This window comes from Rhinolophus sinicus, chromosome X (genome assembly GCF_036562045.2).
Source record: "Rhinolophus sinicus isolate RSC01 chromosome X, ASM3656204v1, whole genome shotgun sequence".
NCBI classification, from domain to species: Eukaryota; Metazoa; Chordata; class Mammalia; order Chiroptera; family Rhinolophidae; genus Rhinolophus; species Rhinolophus sinicus.
This window is the reverse complement of record NC_133768.1, coordinates 91,651,749-91,668,196: the sequence shown is the minus strand read 5'-3', so window position 1 is coordinate 91,668,196 and position 16,448 is coordinate 91,651,749. Positions and strand designations below refer to the sequence as shown.

General features: G+C 38.0%; 1 protein-coding gene across 8 annotated transcripts in view; it reads left to right on the top strand.

Moving 5' to 3' along the window:
- Window positions 1-16,448, top strand: part of SMARCA1 (SNF2 related chromatin remodeling ATPase 1) — a 127,132-nt gene that overhangs the window by 60,710 nt on the left and 49,974 nt on the right. For all 8 annotated transcript variants that reach the window (XM_019719815.2, XM_019719814.2, XM_019719817.2 and 5 more), the window contains 2 exons: window positions 12,673-12,795; window positions 16,235-16,367. In XM_019719815.2, coding sequence (XP_019575374.2) covers window positions 12,673-12,795; window positions 16,235-16,367 — 256 coding nt within the window. The remainder of the gene's footprint in view (window positions 1-12,672; window positions 12,796-16,234; window positions 16,368-16,448) is intronic.

The window sequence follows — 16,448 nt, the reverse complement described above, 5'->3', positions numbered from 1 at the left end:
GCCATTTGTATGTCCTCTTTGGAGAAATGTCTCTTCAAGTCCTCTGCCCATTTTTCAATTGGGTTGTTTGTTTTTTTGTTGTTGAGTTGCATGAGTTCCTTGTATATTCTGGATACTAGCCCCTTATCGGAGGCACTGTTTGCAAAAATCTTCTCCCATTCAGTTGGTGGCCTCTTTATTTTGTCAATGGTTTCTTTTGCTGTGCAGAAGCTTTTAAGTTTCATATAGTCCCATTCGTTTATTTTAGCTTTTACTTCCATTGCCTTTGGAGTCAAGTTCATAAAATGCTCTTTGAACCCAAGGTCCATAAGTTTAGTACCTATGTTTTCTTCTATGCAGTTTATTGTGTCAGGTCTTATGCTTAAGTCTTTGATCCATTTTGAATTAACTTTGGTACATGGTGACAAATAGCAGTCCAGTTTCATTCTTTTGCACGTGGCTATCCAATTCTCCCAGCACCATTTATTGAAGAGGCTGTCTTTGCTCCATTGTATGTTTTAGCTTCTTTGTCAAAAATTATCTGTCCATATTTATGTGGTTTTATTTCTGGGTTCTCAATTCTATTCCATTGGTCTATGTGTCTGTTTTTCTGCCAATACCATGCTGTTTTGATTATTGTGGCCCTGTAGTACAAGCCAAAGTCAGGAAGTGTGATACCTCCATTATAGTTCTATTTTCTTAAGATTGCTTTGGCTATTCGGGGTCTTTTGTGGTTCCAAACAAATCTGATGATTTTTGTTCTATTTCTTTAAAATATGCCATTGGGATTTTGATGGGGATTGCATTGAATCTGTATATTGCTTTGGGTAATATGGCCATTTTAACTATGTTGATTCTTCCAATCCATGAGCATGGAATGTCTTTCCATTTCTTTGTGTCTTCTTCAATTTCTTTCAAAAATGTCTTATAGTTTTCAGCATATAGGTCTTTCACATCCTTGGTTAAGTTTATTCCTAGGTATTTTATTCTTTTTGCTGCAATTGCAAAAGGAATTGTTTTTGTATTTCTTTTCTGAGATTTCATTGTTAGTATATAGGAAGGCAATGGACTTTTGTGCGTTGATTTTGTAGCCGCAACTTTACTGTATTCGTTGATTGTTTCTAATAGCTTTTTGGTGGAGTCTTTAGGGTTTTCTATATATAGCATCATGTCATCTGCAAAGAGTGATAATTTAACTTCTTCATTCCCAATTTGGATGCCTTTTATTTCTTTCTCTTGCCTGATTGCTCTGGCAAGGACTTTAACACTATGTTGAAAAGCAGAGGTGATAGGGGACATCCTGTCGTGTTCCTGAACGTAGAGCAAAGGGCTTCAGTTTTCTCCATTAATTATGAGATTAGCAGAGGGCTTGTCATATATGGCCTTTATTATGTTAAGGTATTTTCCTTCTATACCCATTTTATTAAGTGTTTTAATCATAAATGGATGTTGTATCTTGTCAAATGCTTTTCTGCATCAATTGATATAATCATATGATTTTTGTCCTTTATTTTGTTTATGTGATGTATCACATTGATGGATTCTTATGTTGAACCATCCTTGTGCCCGAGGATGAACCCCACTTGGTCGTGATGAATAATCTTTTTAATGCATTGTTGTATTCGATTTGCTAGAATTTTATTTAGGATTTTTGCATCGGTATTCATTAGAGATATTGGTCTGTAGTTTTCTTTTTTGTGCTGTCCTTACCAGGTTTTGGTATCAGGGTAATGTTGGCCTCATAAAATGAGTTAGGGAGTACTGTCTCTTCTTCAATTTTTGGAAGAGTTTGTGCAGAATTGGTATTAGATCCTCTTTGAAGGTTTGGTAGAATTCACTAGTGAAGCCATCTGGTCCCGGACTTTTGCTTTTGGGAAGGTTTTGGATGACTGATTCAATTTAGTTACTGGTGATCGGTCTGTTTAGATTTTCCAGTTCTTCATGGTTCAGCCTTGGAAGGCTATATGTTTCTAAGAACTTGTCCATTTCTTCTAGGTTGTTGAATTTGGTGGCATATAGTCCTTCATAGTATTCTTGGATGATCCTTTGTATTTCTGTGGTGTCCGTGATAACTTCCCTTTTACGTTTCTGATTTTGTTAATCAGTGTCTTCTCTCTTTTATCTTAGTAAGTCTAGCCAAGGGTTTGTCAATTTTGTTAATCTTTTCAAAGAACCAGCTCTTTGTCACATTAATTTTTCTATTGTCTTTTTGTTCTCTATTTCATTTAGTTCTGCTCTAATTTTTATTATTTCCTTTCTTCTGCTGACCTTGGGTTTTACTTGTTCTTCTTTTTCTAGTTCTTTAAGGTGTAACATGAGGTTATTTATTTGGGAGTTTTCTTGTTTCTTGAGATAGGCCTGTAATGAGATAAATTTCCCTCTTAAAACTGCTTTCGCTGCATCCCAAAAATTTTGGTAGGATGTATTTTCATTGTCATTTGTTTCTATGTATCTTTTGATCTCTCCTCTAATTTCTTCTTTGACCCAGTCCTTCTTTAAAGTATGTTTGTTAATCTCCATGTATTTGTGTTTTTTTCCTTTTTTTTTTTAGTTGATATATCCAATCAAAGCCTTGTGATCAGAGATATGCATGGGTATATTTTTTCAATCTTTAAATTTTTTGAGACTGATTTTTGTCCCCAATATATATGGTATATTTGAGAGAATGTTTGTAACACTAGAAAAAAATGTATATCTGATGTTTTTTTATGAAAGTGCTCTATAAATGTCAATTATATGTCCATCATCTAATGTGTCATTTAGGGGGCTATTTATTTATTTATTTTTTGTTTTGATGATCTATCCCATAGCTGTCATGATGATGTTTAAGTCCCCCCTATAAATGTTGTTTTTTCAAATTTTTCCCTTTAGTCTGTTGTTAGTTGCTTTGGTGTATTGGTGTGTGCTCCCTGGGGGGGGGCATAAATATGACTGACTGTTATTCTCTTTTGTTGTACAGTCCCTTCACCATTATGAAATGTCCATCTTTGTCTCTTGTTATTTTTTTCCTTGAAGTCTGTTTTTCATCTGATCATTATGGCTACACCTGATTTTTTCTGGGTACCATTTTTTTGGAGTGTCAATTTCCACCCTTTTTCACTTTGTCTATGCTTGTGTCCTTGTAGCTGATGTGTCTCTTGGAGACAGCATATGGTGGTGTTTTTTTTTTTTTGATCCAATCTGCTACTCTGTTTTTTTTATTGGTGAGTTCAGTCCATTTACATTTAGGGTGATTATTGATATGTGAGGATTTCCTGTCATTCTATCTTTAGTTTTCTGGTAAGGCTGTGTCTCCATTGTTTCTTTTTTTTTTTGTTGTTGTCTATTATTTGTGTGTGGTGGTATTCTATGATGTTTCTGTTTCTTCTTTTTTTTCAGTATATATATCAATTCTGGATTTATTTTGAGTGGTTACCCTTAAGTTTATGTAAAAAAAGAAAGTTTGATATTTAGAGTATTCCATTTTCTTCAACGCTTACTTTCTCCATTCCATATTCGGTTCAGGCCTTTACTCTCCCCTTTTTGAGTTTTGGTTGCCACAAATTGTCCCTGTTGATGGTGGTCGAATAGCCTCCTTTAGTATTTCTTGTAGTGCAGGTCGTGTATTAGAAAATTCCCTCAGCTTCTGTATGTCTGGAAAGGTCTTTATTCCTCCTTCATATCTAAAGGATATCTTTGCTGGATATATTATTCTTGGCTCATGATTTCTCTCTTTCAATAGTTTGAATATTTGGTTCCACTCCCTCCTGGCTTGTAGAGTTTCTGCTGAAAAATCTGATGATAATCTAATGGGCTTTCCTTTGTAAGTTACCGTCTTCTTTTCCCTGGCTGCCTTGAGGATTCTTTCTTTGTCGTTGATTTTAGACAGCTTCAATACAATGTGCCTTGGAGAAGGCCTGTTGGGATTGAGGTAACTAGGTGTTCTATTTGCTTCTTGGATTCGAGGGTCCAGTTCTGTCCACAAATTTGGGAAGTTCTCATCGACAATTTGTTTGAATATATTCTCTGTTCCTTCTCTCTTTCTTCTCCTTCTGGTATGCCCATTATTCTTATATTGCTCTTTCTGATGGAGTCAGAAAGTTCTTGTAAGTTCTTTCATTTCTTTTAAGTCTCAAGTCTCTTTCTTCTTCTCTCTGTGTCATTTCCAGGTTTCTATCTTCGATGTCACTGATTCTTTCCTCCATCTGGTCAACTCTACTACCTAAGCTGGTTATTTCATTCTTAATTTCTTCTATTGAGTTCTTAATCTCCAGAAATTCTATTTGGTTCTTTTTAACGATTTCAATCTCTTTCGTAAAATGCTCATGCTGTTCTTTGATTGAGTTTCTGAGTTCCTTTAACTGCCTATCTGTGTTTTCTTGTATCTCGTTGAGTTTTTTCAGAACTGCAATCTTGAATTCTCTGTCATTTAAGTCACATATTTCTGTATCTTTAAGTGCCTTCTCTGGAGATTTTTCACTTTCTTTCTTAGTATCTTGTTGCCTTGGTTATTCATGGCGATCACTGGTTTACTATTTCTCTTCCTAGACATCTACAGGAGTGACTTCTGCAACAGGTTGATAGGAAGCGGTCTTTCTTTTGTTTGCCAGTACTTGTTGGTAGAATGTTTTATTATTTCTCCAACTGCAACTTATTTTCCTTCTCCCACACAGTAGTGCTATGTTTTCTGTGCACTATTCCAACTTCTCACACAATGGGGGGATTCCCTGGGAGACGGGCTTCTCCTCTGTTAATAGTTCGTCTAGGTCACAGGGCGCAGTGTCCCGGTGGGTATGCGGAGAGCTTTGATGTTCCAAAGCTCTTCCAGCTCCTGATTCAGAGCCCGTATGTTTCAGCAGTTCTGTTTACTCCTGCAGGGATCCGCCCAGATAGGTGGGGTCAGAGGCGGGGTGAGTTGTGAGAGGTGGCCCAGAGCAATGGCGGCGACCACCACCACAGCCGGTCCTGCTTCCACAGCTCTCTCCCCTTTGCTGGAACTAGTTGGGCTGTGAAATTGTGTTTGCAGTCCACAGTTCTCAAAACAGCAAATTTTCTGTTGTTTTGATCTGACACTGCTACTGTTTCGCTTCTAGCACCGGGCAGGTGGGGGCGGGGCGAGCTCTGGGAGGGGAGGGAGGGGGCGGCTAGTCTCAGTGCCTAAGGCTCCGTTCTCTGCTCGGCAGTGCGGGCTTAAACCACCGTTTTCAGCCTTTTTCCCTCAGTCTTTTCTCCGAGGTCTCTGCCGTGAGCGTTGGGTTCAGCCGTGTTATATGCTGTCCCCTCAGCCCTGTGGAGCCCTGGCGGAGCCCTAGCAGTCCGAGTTCTTCCCTCTCCCGCAGCTGCGGTAGTTCCGGGAAGCAGCGAGCTCGGAGCACTGAGCTGGGTCTGCGTCCTCCGCCCGCGCGTCTCCGTCTCCGCGCACTTCTCCCTTTCCTCCTCCCTCCACTCGCGCGAATCTCCCACCTGTAGGTGATTTCAGTCGGTAGTGGGCCTCTTCGTGTTGCCTGTGTGCTGTGCAGGGAGTCCTTTGTGGAGTTTTTGTTGTTCGATTCGTTGTATATTCCAGGGGAGCTTTACAGCTTTACAGAGGCTCACCTCACGCCGCCATTTTTCCGGAAGTCTCTATAACATTACTTTTAATACTGGGTTGGTGGTGATGAACTCCTTTAGCTTTTTCTTGTCTGGGAAGCTCATTATATGTCCTTTGATTCTAAATGATAGCTTTGCTGGGTAGAGGAATCTTTGTAGGTCCTTGCTTTTCATCACTTTGAATATCTTGTGTCAGTCTCCTCTGGCCTGTGAAGTATCTGTTGAGAAATCAGCTGATAACCTTATGGGAGCTCCCTTATAAGTAAATAGTTGCCTTTTTCTTGCTGCTTTTAGGATTCTCTCTTTGTCTTTCAACTTTGGCATTTTAATTATAATATGTCTTGGTGTGGGCCTCTTTCAGTTCATCTTGTTTGAGACTTTCTGTGCTTCCTGGGCTTCTATGTATATTTCTTTCACCAGGTAAGGGGAGTTTTCTGTCATTATTTCTTTAAATAGGTTTTCAATTCCTTGCGCTTTCTCTTCTCCTTCTGGTACCTCTATGATGCGAATGTTGGTGTGCTTGAGGTTGTGCCAGAGGCCCCTTAAACTATCCTCATTTATTTGGATTCTTTTTTTCCTTTTGCTGTTCTGTTTGGGTGTTTTCTACCTTCTGAATCGCTGACTTGATTCTCTCCTTCATCTAATCTGTTGATTCCCTATAATGTATCCTTTTCAATTGTTATGTTCTTCATTTGTGATTGGTTCTTTTTTTTATGTTTTCTATCTCCATTTTTATGTTTCCTATCTCTTTGTTGAAGTTCTTCCTGAGATCATTGAGCATTCTAAGAATCAGTGTTTGGAACTTTGCCTCTGGTAGGTTACTTGTCTCCATTTTGCTTGGTTCTTTTTCTGGAGCTTTGTTATGTTCTTTGATTTGGGTCATATTTCTTTGTCTCCCCATTTTGGCTGCTTCCCTGTGTTTGTTTCTATGTATTAGGTAGGACTGCTATGCCTTGTGGTCTTAGTAGAGTGGCCTTATGTAGTAAGTGTGCTGTGGGTTTCAGTGGCACAGTCTCCCTGTTCACCAGAGCTGGGTGTTCCAGGTGTGTCGCTTGTGTGGGTTGTATGTGCCTTCCAAGTGGAGACTTGGTTGCTGTTCACACATCAGTGAGAGGGATTGACCTTTGGGTTGACTGGTTGTAAGGACTGGCCTTGACTACAGTGGAGGAGCTCTTGTGCAGGGGCTGACCCTATAGAACGGGATTCACTTTAGCAGGGTTCTGGTGCCTGCCCAGTGTACCTTTTGGGTGTGTTGTCCTTGGAGGTGGCTGGGTGATGCTCCACCTCCATCCAAAGCTGGCCTCTGGGCCTGCCAGTCCCACAGCTTCCTTCCTGGGAGGGCCCAGCCACAGGACAGTTTCAGCTGCAGCCTGTGCCCTGCATGGGGCCATGTGGCATGAGCCACAGAGCAATTTGCAAATGGCTGCTACCCATGCTGGGCATGGAGGTGCCTCGAGAAGCCAAGCCATGGACTGAGGCTGGATGCTGCTAGTGCCGGGTTTGGAGCTGCTCAGCAAGAGGTATGGGACACACCGAATCCAGATTTTGCTTGCTTGGGTTTTGTGACCGTTTGAGAAAATTTTGGAAAGTCTGCAGCATGGGCCAAGACAGGTCATTTGTATGGAAAAGCCACTGGAAGCAGCTTGGATGTGCCTGAAAGTTGGGTGGGACAGGGTGTGGGGACAGAGCCAGGAGTGCACTTTCCAGGCTCTCGCCCTCACGTGGAAAGGTACTGGCTCAGGTAGTAAATGGCCATCAACTGTGATTGGATTGCCATCAGCTGTGGCTAGTGGTCGTCAGCTGTAACCAGTGAGCCAGTGGCCACTAATATAACTGCAGTGGCTATGCAAGCAGAAAATGGGGGCTAGCAATAAGATGGTGGCTGAGCTAGCAAGCATGGATTGCAGTTAGCACGGCAGGTTGCAGCTAACAAGTTGGTTGGTTGGCAGAGAAGTGAACGGCGGGTTGCGGATCGTGTGGCTCCTGCTTCCTGTGTCTCCAACCCAGCCGCCAGCGAGAATATAGTGGTATGACTCCCCTATCTATGGCTGTGTGAGTGTTCCTTTTTGGCCTCACCATGTTCTTGTGTGGGGAGCGGGAGCTGAGACCCCGCATGACACCCCGCACGACACAGGGTCTTAGGGAATCACCTGGGAGGATGGATGACTGGAGTTAGCCAGATTGATGGAGACTCAGGTATGGCTGCTCCCTGTGTCTGTATACTAGGAGTAGGTAGGGCTCAACAAAGAAACAATGGCTTTGGTCAGCACCACCATCCGGGAGAAATCTGTTCCTTAATCCCTCGCCCTAAGCCAGATAATTCAGTTCCTCCCCAAATGTCCCTGGCACCTTTTGAGTTCCTGCCCTAACACTGGAGCTCAGAGCGAGTGAGTCCATCAGCAAGTAAGTCCATGCATAGGCCCTTTAAGAGGAATGCCTGGGACTCCAGCCGCCCTCCATCCAGCCTCACTCAGCCATAGTCTTTGCTGGTTTTCACAGCTAGAGGTTGTGGGGACTTCTTTTTCCTGGCACTGGAACCCTGGATTGGGAGCCTGGTGGGCTGGGACCCCTCCTCCGAGGTGGGACCTCCACAGCTGAGATATTCCTCCTGACTTTTAATGGTCACACGTGAGTGTGGAACCAGCCTGTTTGGTGTCTCTGCCCCTCCTACCATTCTCGAGGTGGCTTCTTCTGTATATCCTTCATTGTAGGGCTTTGGTTCAGCAAGATTTCAGGTGATTCTCAATGATGGTGGTTGTATAGTTTAGTTGTAATTTTGATGTAGTCGTGACATGAGGTAAGCCACTAATATAACTGCTGTGGCTACGCTAGCAGAAAAAATGGGGGCTAGCAAGAAGTTGGTGGCTGAGCTAGCAAGAACGGATTGCAGTTAGCACGTGAGTTTGGTTGTCAGAGAAGTGGACGGCAGGTTGCAGATAGTGTGGCTCCTGCTTCCTGTGTTTCCAACCCAGTTGCCAGTGACAATATAGTAGTATGACTCCCCTATCTATGGCTCCGTGGGTGCTCCTTTTTGGCCTCACCATGTCCTGCATTCTTATGTGGGGAGCGGGACTAGAGACCCTGCATCACACCCTGAAAGACAACCTACTATGCCATCTTGACTGGAAATCTGTGTACTTAATTCTTTTTTGTTGCTTTTTTAAAGGTTTTTTTTTTTTTTTTTTTAATTGGGGAAGGGGAACAGGACTTTATTGGGAACAGTGTGTACTTCCAGGACTTTTTCCAAGTCAGGTTGTCCTTTCAGCCTTAGTTGTGGAGGGCGCAGCTCAGCTCCAGGTCCAGTTGCCGTTGGTAGTTGCAGGGGGCGCAGCCCACCATCCCTTGCGGGAGTCGAACTGGCAACCTTGTGGTTGAGAGGACATGCTCCAACCAACTGAGCCATTTGGGAGCTCAGCGGCAGCTCAGCTCAAGGTGCCATGTTCAATTTTTTAGTTGCAGGGGGCGCTGCCCACCATCCCTTGTGGGAGTCAAGGAATTGAACTGGCAACCTTGTGGTTGAGAGCCTGCGCTCCAACCAACTGAGCCATTCGGGAGGCAGCTCAGCTCAAGGTGCCGTGTTCAATCTTAGTTGCAGGGGGCACTACCCACCATCCCTTGCGGGACTCGAGGAATTGAACTGGCAACCTTGTGGTTGAGAGCCCACTGGCCCATGTGGGAATCGAACCAGCAGCCTTCGGAGTTAGGAGCATGGAGCTCTAACCGCCTGAGCCACCGGGCCGGCCCTGTGCTTAATTCTTATATACCACTTTGAAATCACTCCAGGAAGCTTAATGCTGATAAGAATCTCATGAGGTGAGAAATGCATACCTTTTACAAATGATGAATGTTAAGAAGGAGATTGTTTTGTAGGATGAGATACTGGAATTTAAAGCCATTATCTAATTCTAAAAATTTTTAGCAACTATGTATTTGAGTAATTTCTAGAATTAAAATAGTAAACGTGACATTGATGAAGTCATTCTGAAGTTTTGCTGTATTAAAAAATATGACCAGTGGATGTGGAAGTAGTCTGTAGTGCATCCTAATATTTAATCATATGACATAATATTCTGATTTTGCTTATATTAATGTTCAAGAGGGAAAGCTTTAGTATTGGGGATATCTCCATAGGCATAGAGTTTATTTTGTGTATTTTATCCAATTTCTGTCATAAATTTAGATGCTTATCAGATAACTTCATTTTGTTAAAATATGATTTCTTAGACATAGAATTTTGAAGTTATTTGATAGAGAAGTATTTTAAGATTAAAGGTATTTTTCTCAGTTGAAATTTGAAGGCAAAATCATTTCACATACCAATAATTTAAGGAGTGTATTAAACTTTTAAAGTGATGTCTGTAATTGTTTTTAAGCATACATACAAAAAAGGCTGAAATAATTGTACACTGAAAACCCATATACACACCATATGTATTTTCCAATTTATATTTTACTGTATTTGGTTTATCGCCTATTTGTTGTATTCTCTAACCTTCTGTCAAATGGATATCCATCTTATTTTTTCATCCGTTTCACAGTTGTAGACATAAGTATATTTCACCCAGAAACACTTCAACATGCATATTGTTAGCCAGAGTTCAATATCATTTGATTCTTTTTCAAGGTAAAATGTACGTACAGTGAAATGTATAAATCTTAAGTGTATCAATTGATGTATTTTGACAAATGGTTACACCTACATAACTAAAAACCCCTATAAAGATGCAAAACATGACTGTCACCCCAGAGAGTACCTCTTCTCAGTCAATCCCCATAACCACTCCCCAGACATAACTACTGTTCAGCTATTATTTTTCTCCATAGATTAGTATTTTTTTTTCTAGAATTTCACATAAGTTGAATCATACACTATGTGTAAGGCTTCTTTTACTTAGCATACTGTTTTTGAGATTCATTCATGTTGTCCCATTGTTAAGTAGTTCTTTTTTTAGTTGGTGAGTACTGTTCCATTGTAAAGATATAGTACAGTTTGCTTATCCATTCTCTTGTTGATGGATATCTGTCCTGTTTTCTGGTTTTTGGCTATTACGAATAAAGCAGCTGTGAACATTTGTGTAAAAATCTTTGTAAAGATTTGTTTTTATTTCCTTGGATGAATAGTTAGGAATGGAATTGATGGTGATCCTGTAATTTATAAACTGAATTTAGCCATTGAAAAAAGTTATTTTTAATCATGCTTATCACTGAACTACGTTTCATTTTTAAATTTTGCCTTCTTTTCCATTTCCATTTGCCATTATCCTAGGCTAGGTGATCATACCTCATTTCTAGATTACAATAGTTTAGCTGGTTCTCTTGCCGCTGGTCACTTCCCCACTTTAATCCATGTATCAGAAGGCCTAAAGGGTGAAAAATTTATGTTTTGACACTTTATTCCCTTGTTCAAAAGTCTCCAATGGCTGTCTGTTGTCTGCTGTGTAGTTTCAAAAGGCGCTCTAAATCTGTCTCCACCTGGCCTTGTGTCTTATCCCTTCTCAGAATAAACCATATGTGCTCATTCATGTACATTTCTTCCTTTGTTTTTGCTTGTAGTGCTCCAGCCTAGAATACTCTTTCCCTCCTCTCCATATCTTCAAATCCTTCAGTTTCTTAAGGTACAGCTCAAAATACCACAACTAGGTTGTGAGCTCCCTGTGGGTAAGGGTCATGTCCACTACATCTTTTATATTTCAATGAATACCTATTATAGTGCTATGGACATATGGTAGTAGACATTTAGTGAATACTTCGTAATTTGATTTTCTGATGTTGACTACAAATTAATCTGTTTTTTTTCAGTATTTCTTTTTAATGCCCAGTTAGTAGGTTTTATATTTAAACAACTGTTGAATATAATAGTTTTAAAAATATTTATTTTAAGTTACAATGATACAGTTTCAAACTCTATGAAATATATATCAAAATTAGAAAAATGTACTATAATATATGTTATAATTACATTGTACTAAAACCATGTGATTCCCTTAGGGAATGAGTCATTTATGATAGGTGTGCATTCCAAACAGTGGAAGGCTTACTGTCAACCCTTTTCATGTGTAATGGCATACAATAAAATGTACTACAAACATTATGTACCTGCCTTTTTCAATCAGTGTGCTGCATCATCACTGTAGATGCACATAGAAATATTGTGAGGCTTTGGACTGAGTGATTTAGTTTGTCACTCCATACAATGAATGCTGCTCCATATTGCTGAACTGTACTGGTTGTCTGTGTTCACTGTAATAAACCGAGGGCCCTGGGGCTACATTTTTGAGATATAGGTGACTGACTGCTTCTTTGGAGAGCTAAGTTTCTGTCCTCATTCTTTTGGAGTTAAACTCTTTTCCTCTTAGTTGAGAGTGTATTTGCAACTCTGTACCCAGAACACTATTTATGACATCTGTTGACCATTGCTACTGTAGTCTTTTTCCCTTGATTGTGGATCTCCTCACAGCTGTTTGTGTGCTCTGCTACACACAAACACAAACACACACACACACTCACACTCACACTCACACTGACACATTCACACACAATCTATTATTATCTTTTGCTTCTCTATTATCCCATCATTTCTAGACTTTTTGCATTTTATGTGAAGATGCTCTGTCTCTTTCCATACCCTGGCAGGCAATAAAAGCATTCCTTTCCTTTTTCACAATGAACTGATCAGAGCAGTGGATGCAGTCTTCGGGTGCATTGCCACTTCTCTACCCTGGTCTATATTGCTGGATGAATATGGGCTCTTTTTGTACTTCCAAACTTTTTGTTTCTTCTGGGCTTGAGAATTTATTGTATAATGTTGGTATTGAGGTTAATGATATAATTGTTATTGCCATGTATTACAATATTAAAAGATACATTTTGTTTTACAGTATAACTAACTCTAGAATGTAATGTGGCCTTTAGCATTGGGTTTTAACTCTAAAATACTAAGTGGCACACTTAAGGTTTTTATTTTGGTAATATCATGGTAGTGGGAATGTAGAGAGGATCATGTATCATTCTGGTATGACGTTATATTGTTTACTGTTGGAATAAATCTAAAGATTGATGCATGTATATACACCCTTAATTAATTTTTCCCAACAGTTTACTCATAAGTTATCTCTTGATTTATAGGTCCCAAGGAATCCTGATATGCCAAATCCAGCTGTGGCTCAAAGAGAGGAACAAAAAAAGATTGATGGAGCTGAACCTCTCACACCAGAAGAGACTGAAGAAAAGGAAAAACTTCTCACACAAGTAAAATATTTTAAATAGCTGAATTACTTCTGGTCAACCAATAGAAAAAAGAAAATATGGATCACTTACTTCTTATTGTATGGGCCCAGTACTCTGATTGGACACATTAACAAAACATAGAGATATTTTGTATATGTTTAGACCAAATATCCCTATTTTTTTTATCTCTTTCACATACTATACCCTTTTGGAAATACTAGAAAAGACAAAAATGAAAAATGTAGGTGTCAATTATTAGAAAGAAGACATGTATTTTATCAATTATAATTAGGTCAGTTAATTCACATGAATCCTGATAGACAATAATTACTAGCATATTCTTGAAAATTTAAATTGATTTTTTGAGTGATATGAATAGTGTTCTGAAATTATGTTCTACTAATCTTTTATTTATGGAATAATTTCATAATTGTCAAAATGCGTGTCATCCTTTCTTGGAAAGAACTTTAATACAATGATGAGAGATTTCTAAGACATTTTAAGGTGATCATTGTATAATTAAAAGCTAATACTTTCTAAATCGGGAACATTTCCATTTGGACAAAATATTAATACTTTCTAGTTATTGTTGCTTTAATGAGTTTTATGACTGTCATACTTACAAAGTAACCTGTAGAAGATGAAAAAGTTATAGCACTAAATACCCTTGCAAAATAATAAACAAAAATGTGTACTGTATGATACCACCTTATTATAGAAAGTTACCAGCAAGATTTATTTATTCAGCAAATTCTTTTGAAAAATATGCATGGCACATTGCTAGGAAATTTTCCACATTAATTATTGAAAGGTAGTTTTTATATCTTTTTTATTAAATAGGTCTTTTCTTTGTTATAACATGTAATTTTATTGCATGAATTTTTATAAATTGTATTCAGAAGTTTTTGAGCCAAATGCCTGGAAGTCATAAAGTGTAGTTTGAAAAATAATTGCAGTTGGCTGAATATTGAGACTTACCACAGAATAAAATATTTAAATATTCATCTTTTATTTTCATAATTTATTTCCTGAACACAAAAATAAAGTTATGGTATTAGAATACTACGTGGCTTGCAGTATATTGTGAATGTACAATATATTGTGAATATACAGTCTCAAATGAGAAATTGCTTTAGTTTGTAATTACAAGTAAAATCAAAATTTTTGCCTCTCCTACTAGTTTAATTCACCTATAATCATCTTTATCTGCTGCCCTAAATAATTGTTTTTTAAAAAAACCTTCAATTTATTTAAACTGAAAAAAATAACACCCCAAATACAGTTCACCCATTTCTCCTACTCCCCACCTTTCCCCTGGCAACCACCACTGCTCTCTGTATCTATGAGCTTAGTTTTTTTTGTTGTTGTTGTTTTTAAGATTCCATGTATAGTATTTATCTTTCTCTGACTTACTTCACTTAGCATAATGCCCTTAGGGTCCATCCATGTTGTCGCAAATGGCAAGATTTCATTCTTTTATGGTTGAATAATAATCTGTGTGTGTCACAATTAACTTGTCCATTCATCCATAGATGGATACTTAGATTGTTTCCATATTTTTGCTATTATAAATAGTGCTGCAGTGAACATAGGGGTGCATAAGTCTTTTCGAATGAGTGTTTTCATTTTTTTCAGATAAACATTCAGAAGTAGAATTGCTGGATCATGTGATAGTTCTACTTGTAAATTTTTGAGTAACCTCCATACTGTTTTCTGTGGTGGCTCCATGAATTTGCACTCGTATTAACATTGCACAAGGTTCCCTTTTTTTCACATCCTTGCCAACACTTATTTCTAGTCTTTTTGATAATAGCCATCCTAACAGGTGTGAGGTGATATCTCCTTATGGTTTTGATTTGCATTTCCCTGATGATTAAAGATACTGAGCATATTTTCATGTACGTGTTGGCCCTTTATATGTCTTCTTTAGAAAAAATGTCTATATAGATCTTCTGCCCATTTTTTAATCGGATTTTTTTTAAATTAAAATTTATTGGGGTGACAATGGTTAGTAAAGTTACATAGGTTAGAGGATTTTTTTTTTGGTGTTGAGTTGTATGAGTTCTCTATATATTTTGGATATTAGCTCCTTATCAAATATATGACTTTCAATTTTTTTTTCCCATTCAGTAGGTTGCCTTTTGGTTTTGTTGATGGTTTCCTTTGCTGTGCAAAAGCTTTATATTTTCATGTAGTCCCACTTGTTTATTTTTGATTTTGTTCCTTTTGCTTTTGGTGTCAGATTCAAAAAAATCATTTCCAAGACCTATGTCAAGGAGCTTATTACTTATGTGTTCTAGGAGTTTTTGGTTTCAGGACTTACGTTCAAGTCTAATTCTTTTTGAGAAAATTTTTGTATATGATGTAAGATGGTGGTCCAGTTTCATTCTTTTGCTTGTGGTTGTCCAGTTTTCCCAACATCATTTGTTTAAGAGACTGTCCTTTTCCCATTCTGTGTTCTTGACTTATTTGTCATAAATTAATTGACCATATATCCATGATTAAGAACTCATGGCAGTACAAAAGAACAATATGTGGGGTCATCTGAAATCTTCATCAACTAAAGTGTAGGGATAGAGTTGTGCAATATTGAGGGTATCACATTTATGTGGGTTGAGAAATGAGTAGAAAACAAATTCTTGGTTTTGTGACTTCACAGACATGCTAATAACCAAAAGAGTTTAAAAACAATGGTTGGTTAAACTGGTCTATGTTTTAGTAAAGAAATTGAGTAAGCCCAATAAAATTCTGTTTATAGAAATTCTATTTGTGAATACAGTTTTGAACAGAAATTACTTATTTGAAATTACTTATGTATTTGAAATGATATAAAGAGCTACAAAATTTTTCTTCTGCATTCTTTTTTTCCTCCATGCTTGTTTTTTGATTTAATGTATCCACATTCCTCCCTTAATTTACATGGGAACAGATATGTATAGTGCCAGGTGGGTACTACACTAATCAGGGGACCATTTTGTGAATTATATAAATGTCTAACCACTATACTGTGCCCCTGAAACTAATATAAAATAATATTGAATGTCAACTGTAATAGAAAATGAAAAATAATTTAAAAATACACAAAAATATGAAGTTCTGGAATATCAGGACTTCAGCATTTATAGTAGCACTTTAATACTTTTGTATTTTAATGTAGGCATCTATAAAATATGCAATTAAAAACGACACAAGATTTTAGCACTTTTTTTTTTTTTTTGGTTTAAGACCTATAAATCAGTTTTTAGTACTTGGAGAGAAGTACATTCTCTTCATGATAGAAAAGCAGTTATTTTTATGAATAACGCTCATTCAACTTTTGATTCCAACGTAAAAAACCTGGGGTTTTAAAAGGAGGAACATTTTAAATCTTTTAAACTGTTTTAATGTATCATTGTATAGAAGTAATAATAGAGTTGTTAATTTAACCTTGATTGATGATGTTTATTTTTTTTTTCCACAGGGATTCACAAACTGGACTAAGCGAGATTTTAACCAGTTTATTAAAGCTAATGAGAAGTATGGAAGAGATGACATTGATAATATAGCTCGAGAGGTGGAGGGCAAATCCCCTGAGGAGGTCATGGAGTATTCAGGTTTGTATATAACTTCAAACATGTTGTTTAATTTTAATCTTATTCATTTCAATAGTGTCAATTTAATTTTGTACCATTGTT